Source organism: Cervus elaphus, chromosome 19 (assembly GCF_910594005.1).
Source record: "Cervus elaphus chromosome 19, mCerEla1.1, whole genome shotgun sequence".
NCBI lineage: Eukaryota > Metazoa > Chordata > Mammalia > Artiodactyla > Cervidae > Cervus > Cervus elaphus.
This window is the reverse complement of record NC_057833.1, coordinates 40,272,516-40,298,271: the sequence shown is the minus strand read 5'-3', so window position 1 is coordinate 40,298,271 and position 25,756 is coordinate 40,272,516. Positions and strand designations below refer to the sequence as shown.

At 38.1% G+C, this 25,756-nt stretch overlaps 1 protein-coding gene across 11 annotated transcripts in view; it reads right to left on the bottom strand.

Annotated features, from left to right (window-relative positions):
• Window positions 1-25,756, bottom strand: part of LOC122675400 (LIM domain containing preferred translocation partner in lipoma) — a 713,437-nt gene that overhangs the window by 405,054 nt on the left and 282,627 nt on the right. For all 11 annotated transcript variants that reach the window (XM_043874070.1, XM_043874067.1, XM_043874069.1 and 8 more), the window contains one exon: window positions 7,625-7,737. In XM_043874070.1, the coding sequence (XP_043730005.1) occupies window positions 7,625-7,737 (113 nt within the window). The remainder of the gene's footprint in view (window positions 1-7,624; window positions 7,738-25,756) is intronic.

The following is a 25,756-nucleotide window of genomic DNA, read 5'->3' as shown; positions in this document are numbered from 1 at the left end:
CATCATCACCACAAAAATTAAAAATAAAGAAAGGATGCAAGCAATAAGGATTCTTCCATATGGTAGAACTATTGAAAAAGAATACTGATATGAAGAACAGAAAAAAATCCAAAACTATAAAATAGGAGTTCCATAAGGAAGAAAAAGGCAAATGAAAAAATTAAAACTCATTTTCCCAATGTCACAAGAAAATCTCCCTTAGCTAAATAAAAACTTGACTCCTCAGATGAAATTCAATGAATACTAAGTAGAAATAATAGGGCGAGGGTGAGGGAAGCTGTACCTAGAAATATTGAAGTAAAATTGTTGAATCCCACAAATACAACTTACAGATCAAACAATAAAAAGTTACTAAATTGGAAAAAGAAACAGACTTACATCAGATTTCTCATCTGCAACAATAAAGGCTAAATGACACAAAGCAATAGTATAGAAATCTTTGTTGAACATTGAGGTAAAGGAATTGGAGCCTAGAATTCTACTTGAAGCCAAACATTTACTTAACCATGAAACTGAAAGAAAAAAGGCTTCAGAAAATTTATCACCCATGCAGCTTTTCAAAAAAAGAGAAAAAAATTGATAAAATACAAGAAGAAGAAATTAAAAAAGAAAAAGGATGATGAATTCAAGAAAAAAAGAAAAAGTAAAAAAGAAACAATGCAAATAACAAAAGCAATAGTCTATTAATAATGCAGTGGTACAATTTAATGTGAGAAATGGTTCTCTTAAAAGAGGTGTTATAAAGTTTAAAATTTGCAACACATTCGCCAAACATCTAATAATAATTTAAATGAGACAGTGCTCAAACTTCTTACAGCCCCTATGTCGGGGGTGGGGCATATATGCATATCATAATTTTTCCTTGGTAGAGAAACATGTTTGAAAACATTTAATCCATGTTAATGTTATTTGATTTATTTACATGACTAGAAGAAAAAAACATGTTCTACTTTTTAGACGGAGAAAAAACAAATATATTTCAGCTTTGAAGGAATCACTAAGATTCTTGATGGGAAAGACAAAATGGGTTAAAAATCTCTACTGACTCAGAAAGAACCAACTGAAGTTTCACTTAATTTGGGCAAAGGAAATTTTCTGAAATATGCAAACATTGTAAATTACTCTCTATAAAGGCACTGAGGAGCTAAAGTAAATCTAATCTCATTGGTTATCTCAACACACAACAGAACTGACCGCAACCAGTTTCCCTGTAAAATTTTTCTTGTCCATTGATCAGCCAACCCCTCACTGCTGAATGCATGCATGTGTCCTAGATTATTTCAAGGGAGCAGCAGCAGTGGAAATGGGGTTGCCAGGGGTAAATGAGTGTGTGTATACACATACTCCACTGTTGATCCCAGGGAAAGCGTTTACCTTTTTAAATAGATTCTTCAAAAAAACAACAAAGAGAAACTATGGCATTCCATGAAAAGGGTCAAATTACTCGAGTGAAATACTGGAATACTCCCCATCGACTCTCATCTGCTACTTTCAAAGAAGTTTTTATAAGTCTAGCCACCAAAAATATCGCTCTTTTCTCATCTGAATACCCAATCAGAGGATGATTCAGAGCGAAAGGAAAACAGAAAAACCTCTGACATTCGCTTCTAGAAAGTCACACCGACCTGAGCCTGTAGCATACCTCAAGAACCCACCAGCCCTGCTAAACATCCACTGACCTACATGTATGGACCTTAAAAGGAGGAGCCCAAATCAAGCCGCTGCTCCTGCTGCTGTTGCCAGGGTCGCAAACAATCCTACAAATCAACTAGGGCCCCTCGCTAACCCAAGGCCCAAAGGAACAAGACAAAGGGCCAGGAATAAATAAGCATCTCAGTCACTCCTCTGGTATCTTTCCATGGATCAAGATATCTTATATCCTCACTACACAGGAAGGATAAGCACCTCAGAGTGGATTAAAGCTTTTGCTGACCATTTTGGTTTTGCTCTGGCAATACTGCATCTCTACTCTTAATTTTTATAGGTGGGATCTCCTTTTACACCCAGACTCTTCCTTCCTCACCCAACTTCCAAGCAGCAAAAGGGATGCCCTCTGTGATAAGGTATGTCCAAATCATATAAAGTAAGGCCTGCTGCCTATTTCTGTGAACTCATGAATGAACGTGCCCCCAGCTGGGGGCCTGAGTTCTCTATGTCTACAAGTAAAATTCTGGCATTCCATACTTATGATCATGATAGTACAAGTCTAAGGGTCCCAAGACACCCAGTTAGTGTGTGTGTGTGCTCAGTCATGTCCAACTCTTTGAGGTCACATGGACTGTAGCCCACCAGGCTCCCCTGTCCTTGGAATTTTCTCAGCCAAGAATACTGGAGCGGGTTGCCATTTGCAACTCCAGGGGATCTTTCCAATCCAGGGATCGAACTCGAGTCTCCTGAATTGGCAGATGGATTCCTTATCACTGTGCCATCTGGAAAGCCCTGAGTGCCAGTTTATTTTAGGATAAATGAAATATATAAAATTGGTAAGTAGATAAATGACTACAATCCACTGCTTACCCTATACATCATGAGCTTTGAAATTGTTTTCACAAGAGTTGGAATGAATTGGCTTACAAACTTTTGGACACTGATTTTAAGATAAAACCATAAAGCATTTCAGAAATTTCTTCAGAAACAGACTTGCAGATGAAGAGTACTGACCTAGGATTGCCAAGGAAGGTGGGAGGAGGGTGGGGAAGGAGGTATTCAGAGTTTATGATTAGCAGATGCAAACTATTATATATAGAATGGATAAAGTATTACCGTATAGCACAGGAAACTATATTCAATATTCTGTGATTACCCATAATGGGAAATAATATGAAAAAGAATGTCTATATATACACACATATATATAAACAACTGAATCACTTTGCTGTACAGAAGAAATTAACACAACATTATAGATCGACTATACTTCAATAAAATAAATTTTTTAAAAAATTACAATTATTTTTTAAAAAAGTTTCTCTCTTCATTCTCTTTTCAACAAACTCTGGGCATTTCCCACAAGTTCAGTGAACAGCTCACATGACAATGTTTTCACTGTCTCCTCAGAAAAGTAACCTCTCTCAGGAGTTTTATGGATCACCCTCTTTAGACAGACACCACTTATTTCTCTCCTGATCTGACAGTTCCTTTGAATGTGCATCATTTTCTAAGAGGGTAGAAAGAAAATTGGTGTGAGGAAATCATAAAGGAAGAAATTTCAGTTCAGTAACAGAAGACACTTTCAATACCTGGAGTAACAAGCAGTGGACAACACAGTCCGTTTTCTGAGCCGGAGGGGCTGGAGTTACCCTAGCAAAGGTAGCCATCTTGCCTGAATGAATGGAAAAGGTGATGGGAACTGGAAGGGTAAAAACCCCAGATAACAGGCACATAAAAGCAAGCCACGGTCTAGGTCACAGAGAGAGACAGGGTGAGGAGGTGTCAGCTGTCATGAAGAAAAGCCAAGTAAAGATGTCATAAAAAGAGGAAGTTAAATATCAGGTATGCGTGTGTGCTTAGTCATGTCCGATTCTTTGCAACCCCACGGACTATAGCCTGCCACACTCATCTGTCCATGGAATTTTCCACGCAAGAATACTGGAGTAGGTTGCCATTTCCTCCTCTAAGGGACATTCTAGACCCAGGGATCCAGCCCACATCTCTGTGTCTCTTGCATTGGCAGGTGGATTCTTTACCAACTATACCAGCTGGCAAGCCCCAGAAATGTCAGGCACCTGAACTCAAAGCCATCAGGTATCAGCAGCCTGAGGAGCTAAAGGAAGTCTACGGGACAACTCAGCTACTTGCACAGAGCTTCCCACAAGGGCAACAAGTTTTGTCTGATGGTATACTAAAAGCACCACTTGGCATCCAGCAACAGACCTGGTGATATCAACCTTATATTTAAAATAATAACAAACACCTGCAATGATTTCAGAATATTCTTCAAAATACTCTGAATTCTTTTTCTTGTTACTTTACTACCTAAAAATCCATTCCGCCATCTGAAAATTAAGATGCTAATTAACCATCAAAGTTCCATTAAATTGAAATTGTTTCCAAGAATCCTTCCTGCATATCTCTAGTCATAGTTAATTTATTTCCCCCACCCTGTACCACAACATAAGACTTAGATTGTGCTTCTGATCAAAGCATGGTGACTAAGTAATAATTTACCACGAAACATCTTAATTTAGAAGTTGTGTATATATGCATCTCCCTAGTTGGAATCAGAGGTTGTAACTCATCCATCCATCCCTTAGCCATCAAAATTGCCTTAGCTATAACAGCTACCCATAAACATTTTGTTACATTGAAAAAAAAAAAAAACTAGGAGATTCAAACAACAGAAAGGCACTCAAGTTATGATCTCTAATTCCCTTGCAAGTCTGAAATTCTATCACATATTCTCTTTCTCAAACTACTCTAAACAACACTCTACACCTGCCCATTGGATGGCTAAAATAGGAAGTAATTATCAACTGTGGCATCAAGTCAAACAAAGCTAACAGTCCCAAGGTTGAGACTCAGGGCATTAGACCAATGAAGCCAAGCCCTACGCCCTTGTGTATATGTCTGACATATAGAAGGTATTCAGTTTATCATGAATGGATGAAAACCAAACAAATGAAGGAAGTGACTGTAAATGGTCACCCAAGCCTTACAGGCAACTGAGCTCCAACTGATTCTTACATAAAAAAGAAAATTTCTCACTGACTTTTCAAGATTCATCTTTTCCCATAACATGAGAACTCTTAAAAAAAGAATTCTTGACACTAAATATTCACCTTTTGCAAAGGGAAAATTAAAAAAAAAAAAAATTACAGCCTTCTATCAGAAATCTGGAGAGAAGAAAAATGCCAACACCACCTCCTCTTTCCAAACAAAGGCATGTTACCTGTTCTTCTGAACCTTAGATACTTGAATAGGCTATAACCAGATGCCTGGCACCAGGATTGGACTCAATGATCTCTTAGGTCCCTTTCAGCTCTGAAAATCTTATAATTCTTATAGTCACACTTAGTACTTTTGGCTCTGACCTGAAAATCTGGCTGGAAACATAAACAGACTTCTACACAAAAACACACATTTACCAGCTATAATTTCAACTTGACAACAGGAGTTTTCACCATCAGCCGAGAGAAAAAAGTGCAAAATTTTCTCTGGTGATTCCATTACTCTAAGCTCCACTGTAGCTCAAGTAGGAAGTTGGGGCAAATATGGCCAGAGTGGGGCCAAACCTCTTATCACATCACACACCACCACACAAGGAAAAGACACGCCTGCCTTCTTTTGAGCTTGCCGACAATCTTCCATATATTCAAGAACATGCCTTTCTCACCAGATCTGCCCTTTTCCACTTGACAAACTCTGTTTTATTTTTTATCCTTCTTCCTTCTGTCTTACAGAGAATATAAGCCAACATGGCAACAGGCTCTTTGTTTATTTCTTTCTTTTTCAAAAACAAAGTCACAGCTTGGATACAGTTAGCAGGACAAGATCCATATAGAAAAAGGCTTTTCTAATTTATGAAAGCCCCATGTTCAAATTTTTCTCAATGAAACCCTTTGACAAACCTTATTATTATTCCTGCCTTTGTTATTTTTATATTGTGATCATTATAACATCAAAATATCTGTACAATCATTATAATTTAGTACTTTCTAATCCATCTGTATTTCATTCAATTATTAGAGACAGATATACAGTTATCTTATTTTTAATTAAGAGGAAAAGGGCCGTAGGATGACCCACTCAAGATCATGGGACAAGAATAAGCTGCCCAACTAGTACCAAATACAAGTCTTCTACAAAGTCAAGCAAACTTCAGAACTCAGGATTTTAAATGCTTACAAAATAGTTACATAATTATTCAAGACAGAATATAAACTCAATAAAGTGTTAAAGTGTTCAAATGTATAAGTAAAACAATATGCAAAGAATAGCTCTTAGTAACACGTAAATTTCATAAGGGTAGAGCCCTGTCTTTTTTTGCTATAGAATCCCTAGTGTTATAAAGGTTTGTATACAGCACCCAGAAATTTTTGTTGAATGAATGAATCACATCTACCTTTGTCTCCCCCAGAATGAAATTTAGGAGAGAGTCATATAATGAACTGAACTAGTTAAGCAGTTACTTTCTATGGCTTTTCCTCTTTACAATTTATTGTGAGAAACCTTAAATATATACAAAGACAGAACAAATAATGAATTAAATCTCCCTACATCCAACAATTATCAATTCATAACTAACATTTTCTCACCTGTATTCGAACTCAGTAGCTCCCTACTCTTATGATTTGTCTTTTTTAATTGGAGTTGATCTGCACTGTCGTGTTAGTTTCAGTTGTATAGCAAAGTGTGTCAGTATACATATACATATACCTAACATCCCAGCAGTGCTGTACTGAATATGGCTGGCCATACACATATACATAGACAGTATACATATACCTATATCTAGCATCCCAATAGTACTGTACTGAATATGGCTAGCCATATACATATACAGATACAGTATACATATACATATGTCTAGCATCCCAACAGTATTGTACTGAATATGGCTAGCCATATACATATACAGTATACATATACATATAGCTAGCATCCCAACAGTGCTGTACTGAATATGGCTAGCCATATACATATACAGTATACATATACATATATCTAACATCCCAACAGTGCTGTACTGAATATGGCTAGCCATATACATGTACATATACAGTATACATATACATATATCTAACATTCCAACAGTATTGTACTGAATATGGCTAGCCATATACATATACAAATACGGTATACATATACATATATTTTTAGAGTCTTTTGATTTTAAAGCAAATGCCAGGCACTATTCCATATCACTCACCAATCTTGCTGACATTTCTCTAAGAAATAAGGAATTTTTTCTTTTATATATCTGTAGTAACATCACCATCCCTAAAATTATGACATAAATATTATATGACATTATTATTTAGCTTTCCTTCCTGAGATAACTGGTATTTAACTGCTTAAACAGTGGCAGTTGGTCACCAGTAGCCCTATGTGATCACAGGCTGAGAACTTTCATTGTTGCTTCTGACTCCAAACCTGGGTCACTATGCAGTGCTGATGCATATATTACTTCCAAACAGTCAGTTCACACTATATGCATTCCTGACCTCATTCAGAAGAGGAAACCCTAAGAATTGTTGCTGTTGCTTTTGCTAGAAAGATGCTGCTGACCAATTAGTACCCACAGTGACTAACAGAACTTTAAAATACCAGTCTTACTCATTTAGAAAGCAAATGTCAGTGGACACAGAACAAAGGCAATAAAAAGCATGGTTGTGTGTCCCCAGGATAACAAGAAAAAGTGAAATTCTCAGATGGCATTCCTAAAGAATGGCTTTCAGTTTCGAAATAAAATTAGTAGGTAAAAGGATTTCCAGGGCTTCAGTGTATAAGACAGCAGAACTCTGAGAAGCTCGAACTGGGCAGTTGGCATTAACGTGCCTTAGTGCTTTGTGAGATATCAAACTCTCTGTAGGCTCTGGATAAGTATTTATTTGCCACAGAAACAACCTCAGAATTCACGATTCCTAGCAGTACTTACAAACATGACTTCAACCACAGCTCTTACCTGTCCCCTGAAAGCACCATCATCAAGGGGCGGGGGAGGAGGGAAGTTTCCGGAGCCTGATGGAATAGCACTGGAATCATCAAGAGGTGGAGGTGGGGGTGGAAGAAAATCACCTACAGAAAAGAAATACACATGAAGTTAACATGGGTGCAATTTTACAGAACTCTTTTTACAAAACACAGACAGCCCACAACTTATGATGGTTCCACCTGTAAGTACTTGACTTTGCCATGGTGTAAAAGCAACAGGTATTCAGTAGAAAATGTACTTTGAATTTTGCTCTATTTCGGCCTAGGTATATGCAGTACAGTACTGTTGGGATGCTAGGCAGGGCAGCAAACAGCTCCCAGTCAGGCAGGTGATGGCCAGGGTGAACAACCAATACACTTACAACCATTCTGTACCCTCATAACCACTGTGTTTTTCACTTTCAGTACACTGTCCAGTAAATGACCTAACATACTCAACATTTTATTATAAAATAGTCTTTGTGTTAAATGATTTGGTCCAATCATATGCTAAATTTAAGTGTTCTGGGCATACCGAAGGTACGTGAGGCTAAGGTATGATGTTTGGTATGTTAGGTGCATTAAATGCATGTTCCACTTGATATTTCCAACTTACAGTGGGCTTTTCAGGATGTAATCCCATCATAATTAGAGGAAGATTTGTATTAGCTGGTATCTGACTGCTTTGTAATTGGCTTTGACACATAATTTTTTGTCCTACATAGCATTATTCCCTATCTTACTTCTCCTCAGTTTAATCAGCAGCCTTAACTGTCAGAAGAATGACGACCAGATGTAACACATAGAAGTGATGTAAAGCTAGAGTAGAAGGATCGGGTACATTCAGCCAGGGCAGGCAAGTTGCTTGCGGTGGTGCATTACTGAAGGGTATGAGATGTGTTGTTTGTTCTCAAAATATTTTCAGTCAACTAGAGGAAGAAAAAAATGTATAAATAGGTAAGATAATACAAGATGCAATTTATTAAGAATCTACAGGCAAACTCTTCTGGAATTTAAGATAAAGGAAAGTTCAGTTTGAGGAACAAGGAATCTGTGCTGGCCAGATGGCTCAGTGGTAAAGAATCCACCGGCCGATGCAGCAGATGAAGGAGACATGGGTTCAATCCCTGGGTTGGGAATCTCCCCTGGAGCAACCCACTCCAGTATTCTTACCTGGAAAATCCCATGGACAGAGGAGTCTGACGGGCTATAATCCATGGGAACGCAGAAGAGTCAGTCACGACTGAGTGCTCACACACACATGCACACAGAAGAGGGACTTGCCCTGCAGCCCAATGATTAAGACTCTGCACTTCCAGTGCAGGGGGCGCAAGTACAAGTCCTGGTCCTCGAACTAAGATCTCACATGCCACATGGCACAAAAAATATATATAAATAAATAAAAATAAATAAACTGTCAATGAACATTATGATGTACAGCATAAGTTCATGTTAGGCAGAAAGAAAGGAAAATAAAAGCATAAAGGTTAGAAAAAATTAGGGCCTAGAAAATAAAGAGCAAATTATCATATAGCATAAAGATAGGAATGTAAATAACATTGTGCTGTGTTGTACTTAGTCGCTCAGTTGTGTCCAACTCTTTTGTTACCCCATGGACTGTAACCCATCAAGCTCCTCTGTCCATGGGGATTCTCCAGGGAAAAATACTGGAGTGGGTGGCTATGCTCTCCTCCAGAGCATTTTCCCAACCCAGGGATCAAACCCAGGTCTCCTGCATTGTAGGCAGATTCTTTTACCATCTAAGCCACCAGGGAAGTTCAAGAATATTGGAATGGGTAGCCCATCCCTTCTCCATGGGATCTTCCAGACCTAGGAATTGAACCGGAGTCTCCTGCATTGCAGGTGGATTCTTTAGCAGCTAAGCCATCAGGGAAGCCTGTAAATAAGAGTAGTAAGTCATAAAAATTGGAGCAGTATGAAAATAAGCTTTTAAGTGTGTTCTGCAGCTGACTAAGAGTTTGAATTTTATCATGCATGCAGTAAGGATCCATTAAGGATTTCTGAGAAGGAAACACTTCTAAGAATGTGATTTACTAAAGACTAATCTTAAAGTGTGTGCAGGACAGATTGGGAGAAATTGTAATAAGAAACATCCAATTTGGAGATCTATGTACTATCCAGGCTTTAGGATACTAGGAAATCCAACATCACTATGGGTTAATGGTACAGAATCTTTTTAAATACTTTTTGCAAGAAACTATATTAAAAAAAGAAAACTTTCATTTAAAAAAAAATTATATGTCCTTTTCCTTATAAAAATGACCTTTGTGAATGTTGGGGAACTGTCTCTCCTCAAGAGACAAACAGCTTTTCCTTGCATTTAAGCTGTTCAACACTCACTGGTAGATGATAGTCCCGACCACTCAATGAATCACTGTTGGATAGCACCAAAATGTCACAACTTAGGCCTGTAGAAAAAGAAGAATCTAAATCTCACAATGGAAGGATGGTGACATGGACTGGTTGTCCTGATACACCTTTGAGATTGTTCACTTGAACTCCATCTGCCTTACAAATAATAGTCTTACATAGAAAACAGATTTGTGGTTGCCAAGAAGGAGGGGGAGGTGGAGAGAGAGGGGTTGGGAGTTTAGGACTAGCAGATGCAAACTATTATATATGGAATGGATAGTAATCAAGGTCCTACTGTATAGCACAGGGAACTATATTCAATATCCTGTGATAAACCACAATGGAAAAGAATATGAAAAAGAAGGCACATTATATGTATAATTCAATCATTGTGCTATACTGCAGAAATGAACACGCTGTAAATCAACGACACTTCAATGAAATAATTTTTTAAAAAGTAACAGAGTTGGACGAGTAGCTAACAGCTGTCAAGTCTATCTACCACCATATTCAGGCAACCAAGATGTCAAACACACTATCTTTAGAGTACTCTGATTTGGGGGCTCTCACTATGCACCAGGCACTGTGCTAAGATTTTCCTAAGCTACCTCTTGTTTCCAAAACAACCCTCTAGGTTGATGACTTTGAGACTTTAGAGCTCACTAGTATCTCTGCAAGGGCTGGGTAAAACACAGATTTCTGGGTGCCACCCCTGGAAATTCTGACTCAGTAGATCTGGGTCAGGGTCTGATAATTTACATTCTTAATAAATCCCCAGGTGATGCTAGTGCTACTAGTCCTGGGACCACACTTGGAGAAGTATTGCATTAAAGAAAGTGTCAAATTATTTCTACTTCAGACCCTACAGAATTCAACGTAGGGTCAATGAGTTCAATGGCATGTCTTATAGAAGCATCCATACTTCTCTTACCTGCCTAAGTGTACATATCTGGAGATATAATTTGTCTATATCCTTAGTAAAATTATATGTCTCAAAAATGTTTATTAACTCCATCCAATAGTTCTATATTTGGCTAGATACTAGAATCACCTAGGAACCTTACCTAAAAATGCTGATGCCCAAGCTCTATCTCATATCAATGTACTCAGGATCTCGGGGATGGAGAATAGAAATGGGAAGGAAGGGTCAGATACCCATATTCCTTTAAAACTCAGATAATTCTAATATGTAGTCAGGACTGAGAAAGAAACTCTTTGGCCTTCATGTGGCCAGACAGTGCCCTAAAAGAAATATTTAACACCTGTCAAGTAAAAAGAATTGTCACCAAGATACTTTCCATCATTAAAAAATCATCACATATGAGACTAAAGCCCATAATAAAGTATTGAGTGATCAGTAAAGAAGTTCAAGTTGATGGAGACTTGATGACCAAGTTCTATTTCACAGCTTAATTTTCAGATTCAATGTTTTATCTGGACCTATATCTTCTTCATACTCAATTTAAAAGAGGATTTCTGAGCACCTTGTTTCTGTCAGAGGAATTAAATATAGTGAGGCACACATTGATGAGATTCTGGGAGAGTGAAAAGGAACCAAAAAGAAAATAGAATTTGTTTGTGTAAAGAATTATCTTTGTAAACAACATAAATCCAGACCATGGCAAGATTAGGCAGACTGTTAAAGCCATAGTGAAAATCTCATAATAATTTTCTGCTTATTTTGATGAGTTATTAAGTTAGACCAAAATTTTCCATTTTTCAAGCTCAATTATTGGAGTTTCCCATTATGTTCTTTAAAGTGGAGCTCACAGTTTAAAAGTATGTGTTTGTCAGATTCAGTTGCTAAATTGTATCCAATTGTTTTGCAATCCCATGGGCTGTAGACTGCCAGGCTCCTCTGTCCATGGGATTTCTCAGGCAAGAATACTGGATTGGGTTGCCATTTCCTCCTCCAGGGGATCTTCTGGACCTAGGGATCAAACCTTCATCTCCTATGGTTCCTACATCAGCAGATTCTTTGCCACTAAGCCACCAAAAGGATGTGGAGGAATGGGGAAATGTCTAGAAAACAGATATACATATGACAACGGGATAGAAAAGGGATCCTTTGAAGGGAAGCATAACTAGTTATGCTTAACTAGTTAAGATAGCTGGAATGGAAAACTCCTAGTAACTATTTTAAAATAGACTTAGAACTCATAAGTATTCTGACTTAAGGTTCACTCACCATTTTAACAGGTAAGTCAACAAAAGGAAACTCCTCTAAATTGCAGTAAGAATAATTTCGGCTGAAGAGAAAAGACACAATATTCATGTATAAGGAAGGTGGCAAATGAAAAGAAACAGATAAGTGTATACAATGTAGGGGGATCCTTTCCTTTCCAGTAGATTTCTTCAAACAATGAAAGAGCATTTGGCTGACATGCTTGGGGCCAGAGGTGGTAGAGGTGGTGGTGATCCTCTTAGAGAAAAGCAGCTGGACAGAACCCACTGCAAGCACCTTCCAACCAGAAATACTAAGCTATCGACCTTCACATCAGTGCATCCCCTGTCCTCTGGGCTTGCTGGGGCAATTCAAGTGTACTCCCAGACCCTGTGAATTACAGGGGCATTGAATAAATCAAACAGGCAAGTTAAAAGGGGGAAAAAAGGATGCACGTTAGGCAAATGGGAAATGCATGGTACATAAAACCTAAGAAAGAAACATGTGGTTTTATAAGAAGTAGAGTTGTCATAGACACATGTCTATAAACCCTGGTCCCCTCCTTATCCTTTTCCTCACCATCCAGCGCCTACCCAGCCTGCAAAATACATCATCCCTCAACTACCAAATAAAATGGTTTAGTGAAATACACAGCTGGAAATAGATCCTCAGAATTCCTTGAAGAGAAGCAAGGCAAGATCTAGTTTAAAATGCTCCACGTCATCCCAGCTCATTCAGCTAATATTCAAAAGGTTTTTACTTTGTGCTAGATGCAGCACCATGAGGCAGTTAAAGGGTGACTGTGGTACACAAAGTATTGTATCCCTGATCCCCAAACAGTACTTTATGCCAGTTTGCATCAGAGAACACCTGTTGTGAATACCATTAACTTGAAAAGAGTGAGGAAAAACTCCCAGAAAGCCAGCTCTGTCTATTTTCTCAAGCTACCCTTTCTAGTCTAGGTGGTAAAAAAGGCAGTGGCATTGAGAACCAGATCTGGCCCCTTCGCAGTAGCTGAGTTTCACCCACTGTAGTTACTCCAGTAACATGGCTCAGGGGTGTGTAAACAAAATTTGCTCAGCCCTTGGTAATACAAAGTCCCCCATTAGGGGGGAAACTAACAAGAATTTACCAACAAAGAAGATAGTACATTACTGGTTATATGTGATTGTAGTGCAAAAACACAAGGGGGTAATTAAACTCAGAGCGTCAATAAAGTCTCAATTAATTTACAACAACAACAACAAAAGCAAGCATCATTCTCTTTCTTCTTGATCCAAATATCCATGTAAACCTACATACACACACACACACACAGAGGTCAGATAACAGCCCCTTTTGTGCCTCTTACACTTTCTGTCAAAATTTCTATAACACTTGATTGCATTTGTGTTTATGGTCATTCTCTCCTAGTTAGAACTGAAACGTCTAAAAAAAACAAAGCCCTCTCATAATGTATCTTTATATCCTCACCACCTGGCATAAGTTTAGGGTCATATTATCCATCACTAAACATAGGCTGAAAAACTAAATAAATAAAAAGTCATTTTAATCACTCAATTGATGTTTAAAAACAAAATGACCTGATATCTTAGATGCTTTTCAAACATCAATGTTCACATCACAAAAAAGATCTAGTTCAAATGTAGGCTTAGACTCAGCAGGTCTGGGGTGAGGCTTGAGATTCTGCATTTCTAACATGCTCCCAAGAGATGCCGATGTAGATCCAGGGACCACACATGCAGGAGCATGGCTCTAGGGTTCTTCCAGCTGGCAGATGTTGGCTCCCTAACTTTCTTAAATGGAGACTTTTTGGTTGTTTAAGGAAAACCTAACTTTAAGGGAAGTAAAACTACTTAGGAGCTCCTCAAATTAAGAATTTAAATTATGAGTACATAAAAGAGATTGGGCTGAAACACACACACACAGAATAAACATAACTATGGTGACCAAATCATAAGCTTCAAGTAAAGACAGTTACTCTTTTCCATTAATAGTAACTAATAGAGAAAGGAAATATGTTCCAAAGAAAATAGCAAAGCATAAAATGCACACTCCAGTGCTAACCTTTACTTTGGAAAAGGTAATACTACCATCTCAGGTTCAGTTTTCCTCACCTATTAAGTGAAGAAAACATTTAATAACATCTACTTCTCAGTGTCACTCTACAGATCAAAGCAGTTAAAACTGAGACTCTTAACTATTTTTGACTACAACCCAGAGGAAAGAAATAACCTGTGATGTGATGATGCAAAACTCCTATCTGGAGATATATAAGTAAGTACATATACATCTGAAACAATGGTTTCATGAAATCATACCTATTGCATGTAAGGTACATTAACATTTTCTGTTTATTTATTTCAAAGGTGTGGTTTATAACCCACGAAAGTGACTGTGACCCATGAAAGGGTCTCAACTCACAGTTTGGACATTGCTAAGCTAAACTGCATGTAAGTGACATACACAATGTGTATGTGATAGTGGTGACTTGTACATTTACACATGATAGATGACACTTTCGTTTTCTTTTTACTTATACACAAAAGAGCAGCTGAGTCTAAACTTGCCCACTCACTAGAGGAGACCAAGTCTGAGAAGATGAAGCTTTCTGAGCAAGGTTGAGTAAGGAGAACAAGTGAGAAGATAAAATAAATGTGACAGGAGTGAAAAATCTCTGTGAGGTGATTGAGTTATGTCACAGATGTAACATTCTCCTCATAAATAAGAGGCAATTTATTATGAAACCATGCAGTTGAAGAATTTACTTACAATTTTACCCGCAAATCCATCTTCAATTTGCATTTAAACATGTACCACCAAGAAAACTCTACCAGAAAGCACACTGAATAAAATATTTTAAAAATCAAGTATTAAGGTCTAGGACAGCAAACCTTTATTGTGTGATAATACATATAATATATATACAGATTTGCCCATTTTATCATGGAGAATCTTTTAAGTAGATTCCCAAGAAATTGTTAGCAGCAAGTTGTCTCTAAGATGTTCTGTTTTGTAACTGGGGGACAAGTGTGCAAGAAAAACTCATTTTTCATTATACAAAATTTTAACCTGTTGTTATACCCACTTATTTTAAAATAGCACATACACGCAATTCAGAAAAAAATTGTCAGTACCTGGAAAGGTGCCACACCTGCAAATGTGGAGCTGCGTAAGTTTTTAAAAACCACCAGGAAAAAAAAGAAAAAAGAAAAAAAATAAACCACCAGGAAATATTGCCCTATGTACGGCAGAGATTAAGAAACCGCTGAGGGGACCCGTTTAATGCATCCCTTCTCAGTCTTCTCAATCTATTCACTACCCACTGGTTCTAACTGAAAATATGAAAGAAAGAGCCCTGATTTACTCAATGTGTGGCTCCTATTAGAGATCGGCTAAATCTTTGGCTTATTCCCAGAGCCACAGCCTAAGCACCATCTCAGTGTGAGCACAGATCTCTGTCCTGGATTAAGGATTCATGGAGCTACTAATAAAGCAGTTCCTGAATTTCCATTTTGTTCTTGTTCCTTAAGTGTGCAGCCCCTTTGAGAACTCACTGGCAGAAATGATAATTATCAGGGCAAGGCTGGGCATCCTGGTTCCCTGTCCTCATTGTCAGCAAAATAGCAACAACACCGCCCCCCTTAAATGACACATCCTCATCTGTAAGTGAGACAATATGTGACTTCAACCAAGTAGCTTCAGTTCTCTAGTTCTCACATCAGACATTTTTGGAGTTCAGGCTTTTATTATATATAATTACACATTAGGAGAGTACCCTTTCTACTTTTCCTCTATTTTTACTATCTGCTCCTTAACCAGAAAAGCAAATTGTTGATTCTGATACTACTTATTTTTTAAGTCATATAATTTAAATGAAAGGACTAAGATTTAAAAGAGCAATGAAACACAATATTGGTAGAAGAGAGTATAATAAATTCAGCATCCTTGTATGCCACTTATATATAAATAAGAGTATTAGAGATAAAATTTTCTCAAGAAAATTTGGCAATTCAAAAAGCCTTAAAAAATATTCATACACTTTGATGTAGTAATACCAATTGTAATAAATTATCCTACTAAAGAAATGACTAAAGGGTATACAGGGAAGCATGTTAAAGAAACTTAACCACAATGAAATATGATGGAAATGATCATACTATTCATCGATATAGTATGGGTTAAAAAATCAACTGCAATCACACACTGGAAAATGGTGTGGCCATCAAAAATAATGATGTTGATCTAGAGCTAACATTTATTTAGTCATTGATGGGTGCCTTCTATGTGCCAGACATTACTTTAGACACCAGAAGGAAATCTCAAACAAACAAATAAGTAAAACAAACACAAAGAGCTGCACTCGTGGAATTTATATGCTATCAGAAGACCTCTTAAAAATATATTACATAAAACATACTTAGTATCAAATCTTGATAAGTACTTTATAGATATATAGGGCAAGCAAGGGGAAAGGCAATGCTAGGGTGATGATGGAAAGTCACAGTTTTAAAGAGAATAATTGGAAAATGCTTCATGGAGGTGATATTTGAAGAATGACTTAAATCTAGTGAAGGTGTGAGTCATGAAGTATCTAGAAAAGAACATGAATATGTGTTTCTGATATATTACCTTGTGAGGAAAAAAGTGGGCTACTGAATAGGGTTTATAATATGGCATTATTTCTGTATAAACAATTTGCATATGCTAACAATTGTGGTCTATAACTCATGGGATGACAAGTGTTATTTTTTAATGCCTTTTCCTTTTGGTTTGTTATACAATAAATGTGAATTATAGGCATGCATTTTTAAAAAATCAAAAGGAAGATACTTTGAGATGAATTGCAGAATCTACTTAAGCCAGTGTTTAATTTTAATGCATCACTATATTTACCCAAGCCAAAATGTAATGTCTCCGTCATCCTTCTAAATAACTTAGCTTGAAATGCTCTTTGAGATTCTCAAATTAAAAGCAGGAAGAATCATTATCCTCAAGTAGATGAAGTCTCCCTGATTTTCAGATGGACAGTTTCACTCTACATCTAGCTAATACAGAATCCTTAGGTCTTCACTAAGTTCAATAGGCCTCACACTTGATCACAAATAAATACTCTGTAAAAAGGTGAAACACCTTAGTGCATCATATTTAAGTACGCTGTGTTTCTCTATCACATGGTGGTTTCCAGTTGTTGAAAAACAAATTCACTTTCTTAGTCAAAAAACACAAAAATGATTTTCAAACAATATGAAATTAGGAGGACACTCTGGTTCTGCAAATGAACTAAAACAAAACAGAATTTCTGAATCCACCAAGTGTCAATTGTCTTACAAAAAGACAGTAATTTCCACCAAAACAACAGACCACACCATATACTTTTGGTTTCCAAAGATGGGCGCTCAAAATAAACAGGGCAATGATTTAAGCTTAGGCATCAATCTTCTACCAACTACTGAGGTCCCTGCAGCCCCCTATAACAAAAAGTGAAATTCTTTCAGATAAAAATGAAATAAAAATTAAAAATTCATGTTGTGGGCACAGAATGAGGCAACAGTCAAGAGAAGCAAAAAATCTTAACCACTGAAAAAAGAAGCTGGCAAACAAATATCAATGTGCTGAGAGACTATTCCAAAAATATTCCTATCCTCAGAGATGGGACATGGCCCTGTGGCGGCCACTGAGGCCAAACGCTTACCTTCTCTCCAAAGATGGTGATGGAGCTGGAGGGAGTATGGTTTCAAATAAAAACACTTTAAATAGCTCTTTTAAACCTACTTCACCACTGCTATATCTGGATAGACTGACACATCCTTACTCCCAGTGACAACATACTGCTTCTTCCTGATTCAGCCCTTTCGTAGCACATACTCTGCTCTCCATTATTTAACTGCATACCTACTAGTTTCTCCTACAAGACTAAAAGTACCTTGAGGGCAGGCTCTCTGTTTTAGAGCACATACAGAGAACACAAGGAGACCAAACCCATCAATCCTAAAGGAAATCAACCCTGAACTTTCATTGAAAGGACTGGTGCTAAAGCTGAAGCTCCAATACTTTGGCCACCTAATTTGAAGAGTCAACTCACTGGGAAACACATTGATGCTGGGAGAAACTGAGGGCAAGAGAAGGGGACGACAGAGGATGAGATGGTTGGATGGCATCATTGACTCAATGGACATGAGTCTGGGCAAACTCCGGGAGACAGTGAAGGACAAGGAAGCCCGGCATGGTGCAGTTTAGGGAGTCACAAAGAGTTGGACACAACTTAGTGGCTGGACAAAAACAACAAGAGGGCACACAGTAGATGCCGAAAATTAATAGTATCACTACTATGAATAATAACTATTATAAATCTATTTATATTAAACTGAATTGAACTCTGAAAGAAAGAACACAGGTATTTCTATCATAGACCATTTTGCCACTTTCCAGTTACTGATGCAGGGGCAATACACTATAATATTGTTGGTTCTGCATGACTCTCATAGCTTGAGAGTTAATAACATCAGTCTTAAAGTAGCCACCTAGTTTTACTATTGTTGTCATTGTTTTTACACATTAACTTACTCAGAGCATGTTGTCAAAATACAGACCCTGAGTCCCTCATCCCAAAGTCACCACAGGTTATGGCGACACCCAAGCCTCAAGAAACACGGCAACCAAGTGTACTGTACTTGATCTTTCTTCTGTAATAAAACTCCTGGAGATAGGTCTTAACTGTATTTACATCTCATAAGGTACCTAGAAACTCCTTCAAACCCTCCAGGAATGTTGGAGGGTCAGGTTTCTGCCCATAAAGGAGGAACAGGGAAATGAAGAACTAGAAAAAGTGAGGTCATGTGGATAGAAACTCAAAAGGGTAGCGTCTGAGGTATTGAAACAGCTCTGATTTTACAGAAAGTGTGCAACAGTTTCTCATGGAGCGCTTTCTTTTACTACATATAGTGAGGTCCCACTCTACAATTCTTAGATCAGCCTCTTTGGGGTTGGAAGCCAGACCAAGTATCTTGGCACGCTCCCCACATGATTGTGACATGCAGCCTGGTTAAGAGTCATTGACCTTCATGAAAAACAATGTAAGACTGAGAAGCTATCCTGAAAGACAAGGCAACTAAATGCAACTTGTGGTTCTAGATGGGGTCCTAAACCAGAAAGGGAATCTTACTAAGACAGCTGATAAAATCTGAATAAAGTCTGCATATTAGGAAGAAGTATTGTCTCAGTGTGTTAATTACCTGATTTTGGTAATGCAGTATGATTATGTAAGATATCAACATGTGGGGAAACTGGAAAAATGCAAAGTGAGAATCCTTTATGCTATTTTTCAACATTTGTGTAAAGTCTGGGATCATTTCAAAGAAAAAAGGAAAAATTTACTTTACAATTTAAGAAAAAAAATAAGAAAAATGACTTTTTAAGAAAAAAAACCTAGCCTGATAATTTTACTTTATAGATGGAAAAATTTCAACCTCTATGGTAAAGGGAGCCACATATAGTGTAAAACCATACCAAGAAATCCACTGTGACTCCATATCTCCTAACTTCTGACTGAGGTCCCATTTACCACAACAGGTGGCAAATTTAGTGTGGGAAACTGAAGCTGTTTAAGAATGAGGAGGAACCCTGCCTAGCCCCTACAAATTCAGAAGACTATGAAGAAGAGAAGAGATTCTTACTATTTAGGAGACTTGGATTAGATGATCAGAAACAAGTGAAATATCTTCAATAACATCCAGGCTAAAGGAAGCATGAATGGGCTGGGAATCCTAGTTTGAGGATCCGCACCAATGAAATCCCATCATGCTTCCTGGGCCCCACTGTGCGAGCCCATTCTCCTGCCTCAGGAGACTCCCTGAGGATAAGAAAGGTTGTCTGAGACCAGGGGCCTTCTGTGATTTCTCCAATCTTCATCTTTTATGCACAAATGACTTCAAATTCTTCTCACTGAGAAATTCTTGTTACTATTTATATAAAATGATGCCAACCATTACTCACTCTCCTTCAACCCTGCCATTTCATCGAGACTGAGGCTTAGCAAATGCATAAATGCTTTAAAAATAATCAAATAGAGACACTCATTTCATTTCAAGGTGGCTGTTTTTTGGCATGTATTTTTTTTTTCCAAAAGAATACTGAAGCTGACAGGTACTTGCTCTAAAAATTTACTTCGCCACCTGCTAGCTGAAATATTGCTTTCATGGATTTATATTGTATTAAAAGGTCACTGGCTGTTTAAGTCTTAAACAGTTTTAATCATTCTAAAAGTCTCTTAACAGTAAGAAAAGGAAACTCAGAACAAACAGCAGCAGGGACTCTAATTAAAAGGGCCAATTCATCTAATTTTATTTGGGGTTAATTATTCAGGATTCATTCTTTGATGTGTAAGGAATAGCAATTAGTAATTTTAGTGATTTGAGAATCATTGGAGGTGTAATCAGTTAAAATGAGTGAGTGTTTACAACACAAGATGGTGAATTAGTCTCTCTCAGCTGGAGAACAGGAACATTAGGCTCCAAGAGATCAAGGCTAAGAACTGCAGACCCTGGTAATAACAGTCACTTCAAAATAAAACACATGTCAACAGCATCCAGTGTTCTCTTTCCTCTGAGCAAAGGCAATGCACAGAAGCTTCATGAAATTACCTTTACCAGATCTCCATCTTTGCTTCTCTCGTCAACCATGTCCCTTCATTTGGCTCTTGACACCATGGTAACAGTGAATGCATTACATTAAAAAAACAATTCTAAATGAACATACTATTTATAAGCAACATAAGACCTACAATAACCACGCCACTCATTTAGTCCACATCAGTATCTGTAACTGATGGTGGGGCATCCACATCTGAACCTGTAGCTCAGTGCTCAAAATTGAATTCTGACACCCTAACCCACAGACATGCTCAGCTCCCCTTGTGTACACGATTTTTCTATTTATTTTAGTACAATTCTCCCAATCACAAAGGTTAGGAGAAGTCCTACTTTCTTTTTATTCTCTCATTCATTCACACTGACTATAACAAGCCATATTAAATGATTTCAAATTTTTCAAATCAATTTACTGCTCTCCAATTCTACTGCCACCAATATACGTAATGACAAGTTTACCTTATATCTAAACTTACGAAACAGTTGAAATGGTTTCCATTCTTCCCAATCTATCCCTTTCCAACTAATCACACACCCTGCTGCCAGATTGAAAACTTCCCTTGGCCCCCAAATAACCAAAACAATCTTTGAGGGAGAGGGAGGACAAGGTTGGAGATTCTCCCTTCCTGGATTCAAAACTCACCACAAAATTACAGAAACCAAAACAGTATGAAACAGGCATAAGGACAGATATAAAGACCAAAGAAATAGAATAGAGAGCCTAGAAATAAACCCTCACATACGTGATCAACTGAGTCAATGGCAACTTTCCTAGGTTTTAGAGGATGGTTTAGGAATTCTAGAGGGTTGGTAAGACCCCTGCTCCAGGCTTCCCATGATCAGACAGGATGTCATACTGCAGGCAGAATCCTTAAACAAGACAGGTCTCTTAGGAGGAAATGGAAAGCAACTTGACAAGTTAGCTCCACCTTATACCTTCTTGGAGTGCTCTGGTGAGTATGAATAGTATGCATTCTTTGAGATCACGGCTGCTAACAGAAGCTATGCAAATCCTGTACTTCAGAACACTGATTTTCACTCAGCTACACACCCAGACAAGGAGTACATCAAGGCTATATATTTAACCCTGCTTATTTAACTTATATGCAGACTACATCATGAGAAACGCTGGGCTGGAGGAAGCACAAGCTGCAATCAAGATTGCCGGGAGAAATATCAATAACCTCAGATATGCAGATGATACCACCCTTACGGCAGAAAGTAAAGAAGAACTAAATAGCCTCTTGATGAAAGTGAAAAATGAGAGTGAAAAGTTGGCTTAAAGCTCAACATTCAGAAAACTAAGATCATGGCATCTGGTCCCATCACTTCATGGCAAATAGATGGGGAAACAATGGAAACAGTGGCTGACTTTTTTTTTTCTGGGTTCCAAAATCACTGCAGATGGTGATTGCAGCTACGAAATTAAAAGACACTTACTCCTTGGAAGGAAAGTTATGACCAATCTAGACAGTATATTAAAAAGCAGAGACATTACTTTGCCAACAAAGGTCCATATAGTCAAGGCTATGGTTTTTCCAGTGGTCATGTATGGATGTGAGAGTTGGGCTATAATGAAAGCTGAGCGCAGAAGAATTGATGCTTTTGAACTGTGGTGTTGAAGAAGACTCTTGAGAGTCCCTTGGACTTCAAGGAGATCCAACCAGTCCATCCTAAGGAAAATTGATCCTGGGTGTCCATTGGAAGGACTGATGTTAAAGCTGAAACTCCAATACTTTGGCCACCTGATGTGAAGAGCTGATTCATTTGAAAAGACCCTGATGTTGGGAAGGATTGAGGGTGGGAAGAGAAGGGGATGACAGAGGATGAGATGGTTAGATGACATCACCGACTCAATGGACATGAGTTTGGGTGGACTCCGGGAGTTGGTGATGGACAGGGAGCCCTGGCATGCTGCGGTTCATGGGGTCACAAACAGTCGGACATGACTGTGCAGCTGAACTGTACTGAACACACTCAATCAACCACCCAACTTCCTTCCTTGACTCATGCCTTTGCTCATGCCTTTGTATCCACCAAGACCTCCCTCCTCATTTTGAAGCCCAAGCTCTTCTTGGAGGCCTAGTTCACCTTCCAAGTGGTGACCTTGGCTACCCCCAATAAAGGCACCTTCCCAACTCTCACTCTATGGAGCCCTTCAGCAGCATGTTCACGATGCATCTTGTTGAGAATACAGGGACCATTTGCCTGCACTGTTTGTTCCTTGAGGGCATACATCACATATGATTCATCACTTGAGCCCAAAAGTACCTCTTCCCATGCTTCAGAGAGTTGAGATAGAGAAGAGTTAAGAAAATATTTGCTGAGTGGGTATATGCATGAATTCTCAACAACCACAGGTTGAATTCTAGCCAAATTAAATTATCCTTTGAAGGAAGAATCTGAGTAGTTATCAATCTCAAAATAAGTGTATATATGTGTAAGGGAGAGAGGAAGAGTGGGAGAGAGGCATCAGAGTGTAACTAAAACAATAGCAAAATGAAGCCCTAGCAGCCAAATAAACAAATACTAGGTTCTCTCTGGAATGTTTAGAAATCTTGGAAAGGAACCACATAAAGAGCTCTGAGGTGGCACTAACTTGGCACATCAAGTGCTTCTGCGACTGATTAACCTGACATTTCCTTGGGTTTGGGAGTATTACTAGGTCACTTTTATTATGGACAAACTGTTCTTGAACTATTTGTAAGACAGAAACAAGCTATTGTGATGAATCAGTCAAACAGGTCAGTTTTGTCCTGAAAACCCTGTGAGATAGCCAAGGCAAAACAACAGTCATCACCCCAACCAGGCAGTCAGACCAACAAGAACCTCCCCAGACCCTAGAGCCCTTTTGCTTAATTTTGGATGGGTTCTTTTTGCCCCACGTTGACCTATAAACCCCCACACCTACACAGGCAAGTCTTGCATCAAACTTCAAAAGGCCTCCAAAGCCTATTTGATTCTGTAAAATCTATTATATCCATGAACTTACTTTTTTTTTTCTTTTTTAAATTAGAATAGATAATTCAAAAAGTAATCTCCTGAAAAATCAAGTTTGTCTCTAGGGAGGCACTCCAAGAAAAACCTCATTCTTTGTATTTCATTCACTCTGCTTTCTTCACTTCCTCAGATTAGGAAGTCATGTGAGAGGAGACAGTCCCAATGCAAAGTTTGGTGACGTGTTCTGGGCAGGAGTTCAGGTACCTTGTTATTTTAGCAGACCTGGCCTAGCTGCCCAAAAACATAATTTAGCTAAGTGCGGATCTTGCCCCTCTTCCTGCTTCATTTGGCCAGCTGCCTCGGAAGGTCTTTCATTCCAGAGGGCAACGGATTTATGGCTCCCTTTTAGTTCTCCAACAGTAGTTCCACTTCTTTGAGTTTTAAGTTCAGTGAGCTCAGTCTTGGCATTCAAGGTTCTCCTTATGTCTCATCCTTAAAAGAGTGCTTGCCCTGGGTCTGTTTGCCAAGGACATGGTGGCAGTTCCCTTCCTGGCACTCAAATCAGCAATATCATGCTGCTTCTTACAAACAGACTCATCCCATTACTCAAGTTACTTCTCTAAGTCCTATTGGCACTTTCACGGCTTAACTGGTACTAATGGTACAACTTTATAAACTCACAAAATCATCACATTAGAAAGGAATTGGAAGGAGGTTCTGCTAGTCTATGGGTCAGCAAACAAGGGCCAAATCCAAACTGTCTCCAATTTTGTAAATAAAGTTGTATTGGAGTACAGCTATAGTCATGAGTTCATTTTTCATCTATGGCTGCATTTGTGTTCTGTTGGTAGAACTGAGTAGCTGAAACAAAGACCTTACAGCCAGTGAAACCTAAAACATTTCCATCTTAACCTCCAGAAAAAATCTGGCAACTCTGATCTAGCCCTTGAACTCATTTTACAGATGAGATTAAGAGTCAGGAAGGTTAAAACAATGTTCCGAAGGAGTACGCAGATTTTTCAAAGCACAATATTTAGAGCAGTGCTGGGCATATGGCATATACACATTTAGTAAATACTAGATCTCTCCTGTTTGACAGGAAAATTACATTCCTTTAATGTATTATAGTGTTTTTTTTTTTTTTTTTTTTTAACTACAACTTTGTAGCCTTTGAGAAATTCACTGTCTGGAGGGCTGAACAAACTTATGAACAGATAATACCAACATAACATTGTATCCATTTTCTATTGGTGCTGCAAAAATCTCCACACAGTCCTTTAATTATAACACAAATGGATTACCATAGAATTTTATAAATCAGAAGGCTGTCATGAGTCTCACTGGGCTAAAATCAAGTTTCAGCTGTGTTACATTCCTTGTTGGAGTCGCCAGGGAATCCATTTCCTTGCTTTTCTAGCATTTAGAGCCCACCATCACTCCTTGACTTATGGGTACCTTCCTCCATGTTCAAAGCCAGAAAAGGGTATTGAAATCTTTCTCAAATTACATCATTCCAAAGACTTCTTCTGTCTCTTATCAATCATTTCTACAGATCTTCATGATTAACTCCATCTGCAACTTTTATTCTCCTCTCCCACGGAACTGGACATATTCACAGGCTCCAGAGATTAGGACATGGATATCTTTGGGGCCATTATTGTGTTAACCACAGTTATTATAAAGAAGGGAAGCGTGCACACAGTGCTATAAACCTCAAAGAACAGTTTGTCAGCATAGGGACACAAAGGTAGGCAAGAGTTAAAATTCTTTTATGGTACAAATTTTCTGGAGTTTCCCAAAATTTTCTGAAAATATCATCCTATTTCACCATATTTTAAATTTAAAATATATATTTTTTAATTGTTTGATTTTGTTTCATACACACAGTTCTTTTCTTTTGGCAACCATCATCTTGATATCATAGTTTAAGAAAAGAAATGCTATTAGATATTAGTTTGAAGACCTGTAAGAAGTAAGTTTGGGTTAGAATTGCATACTC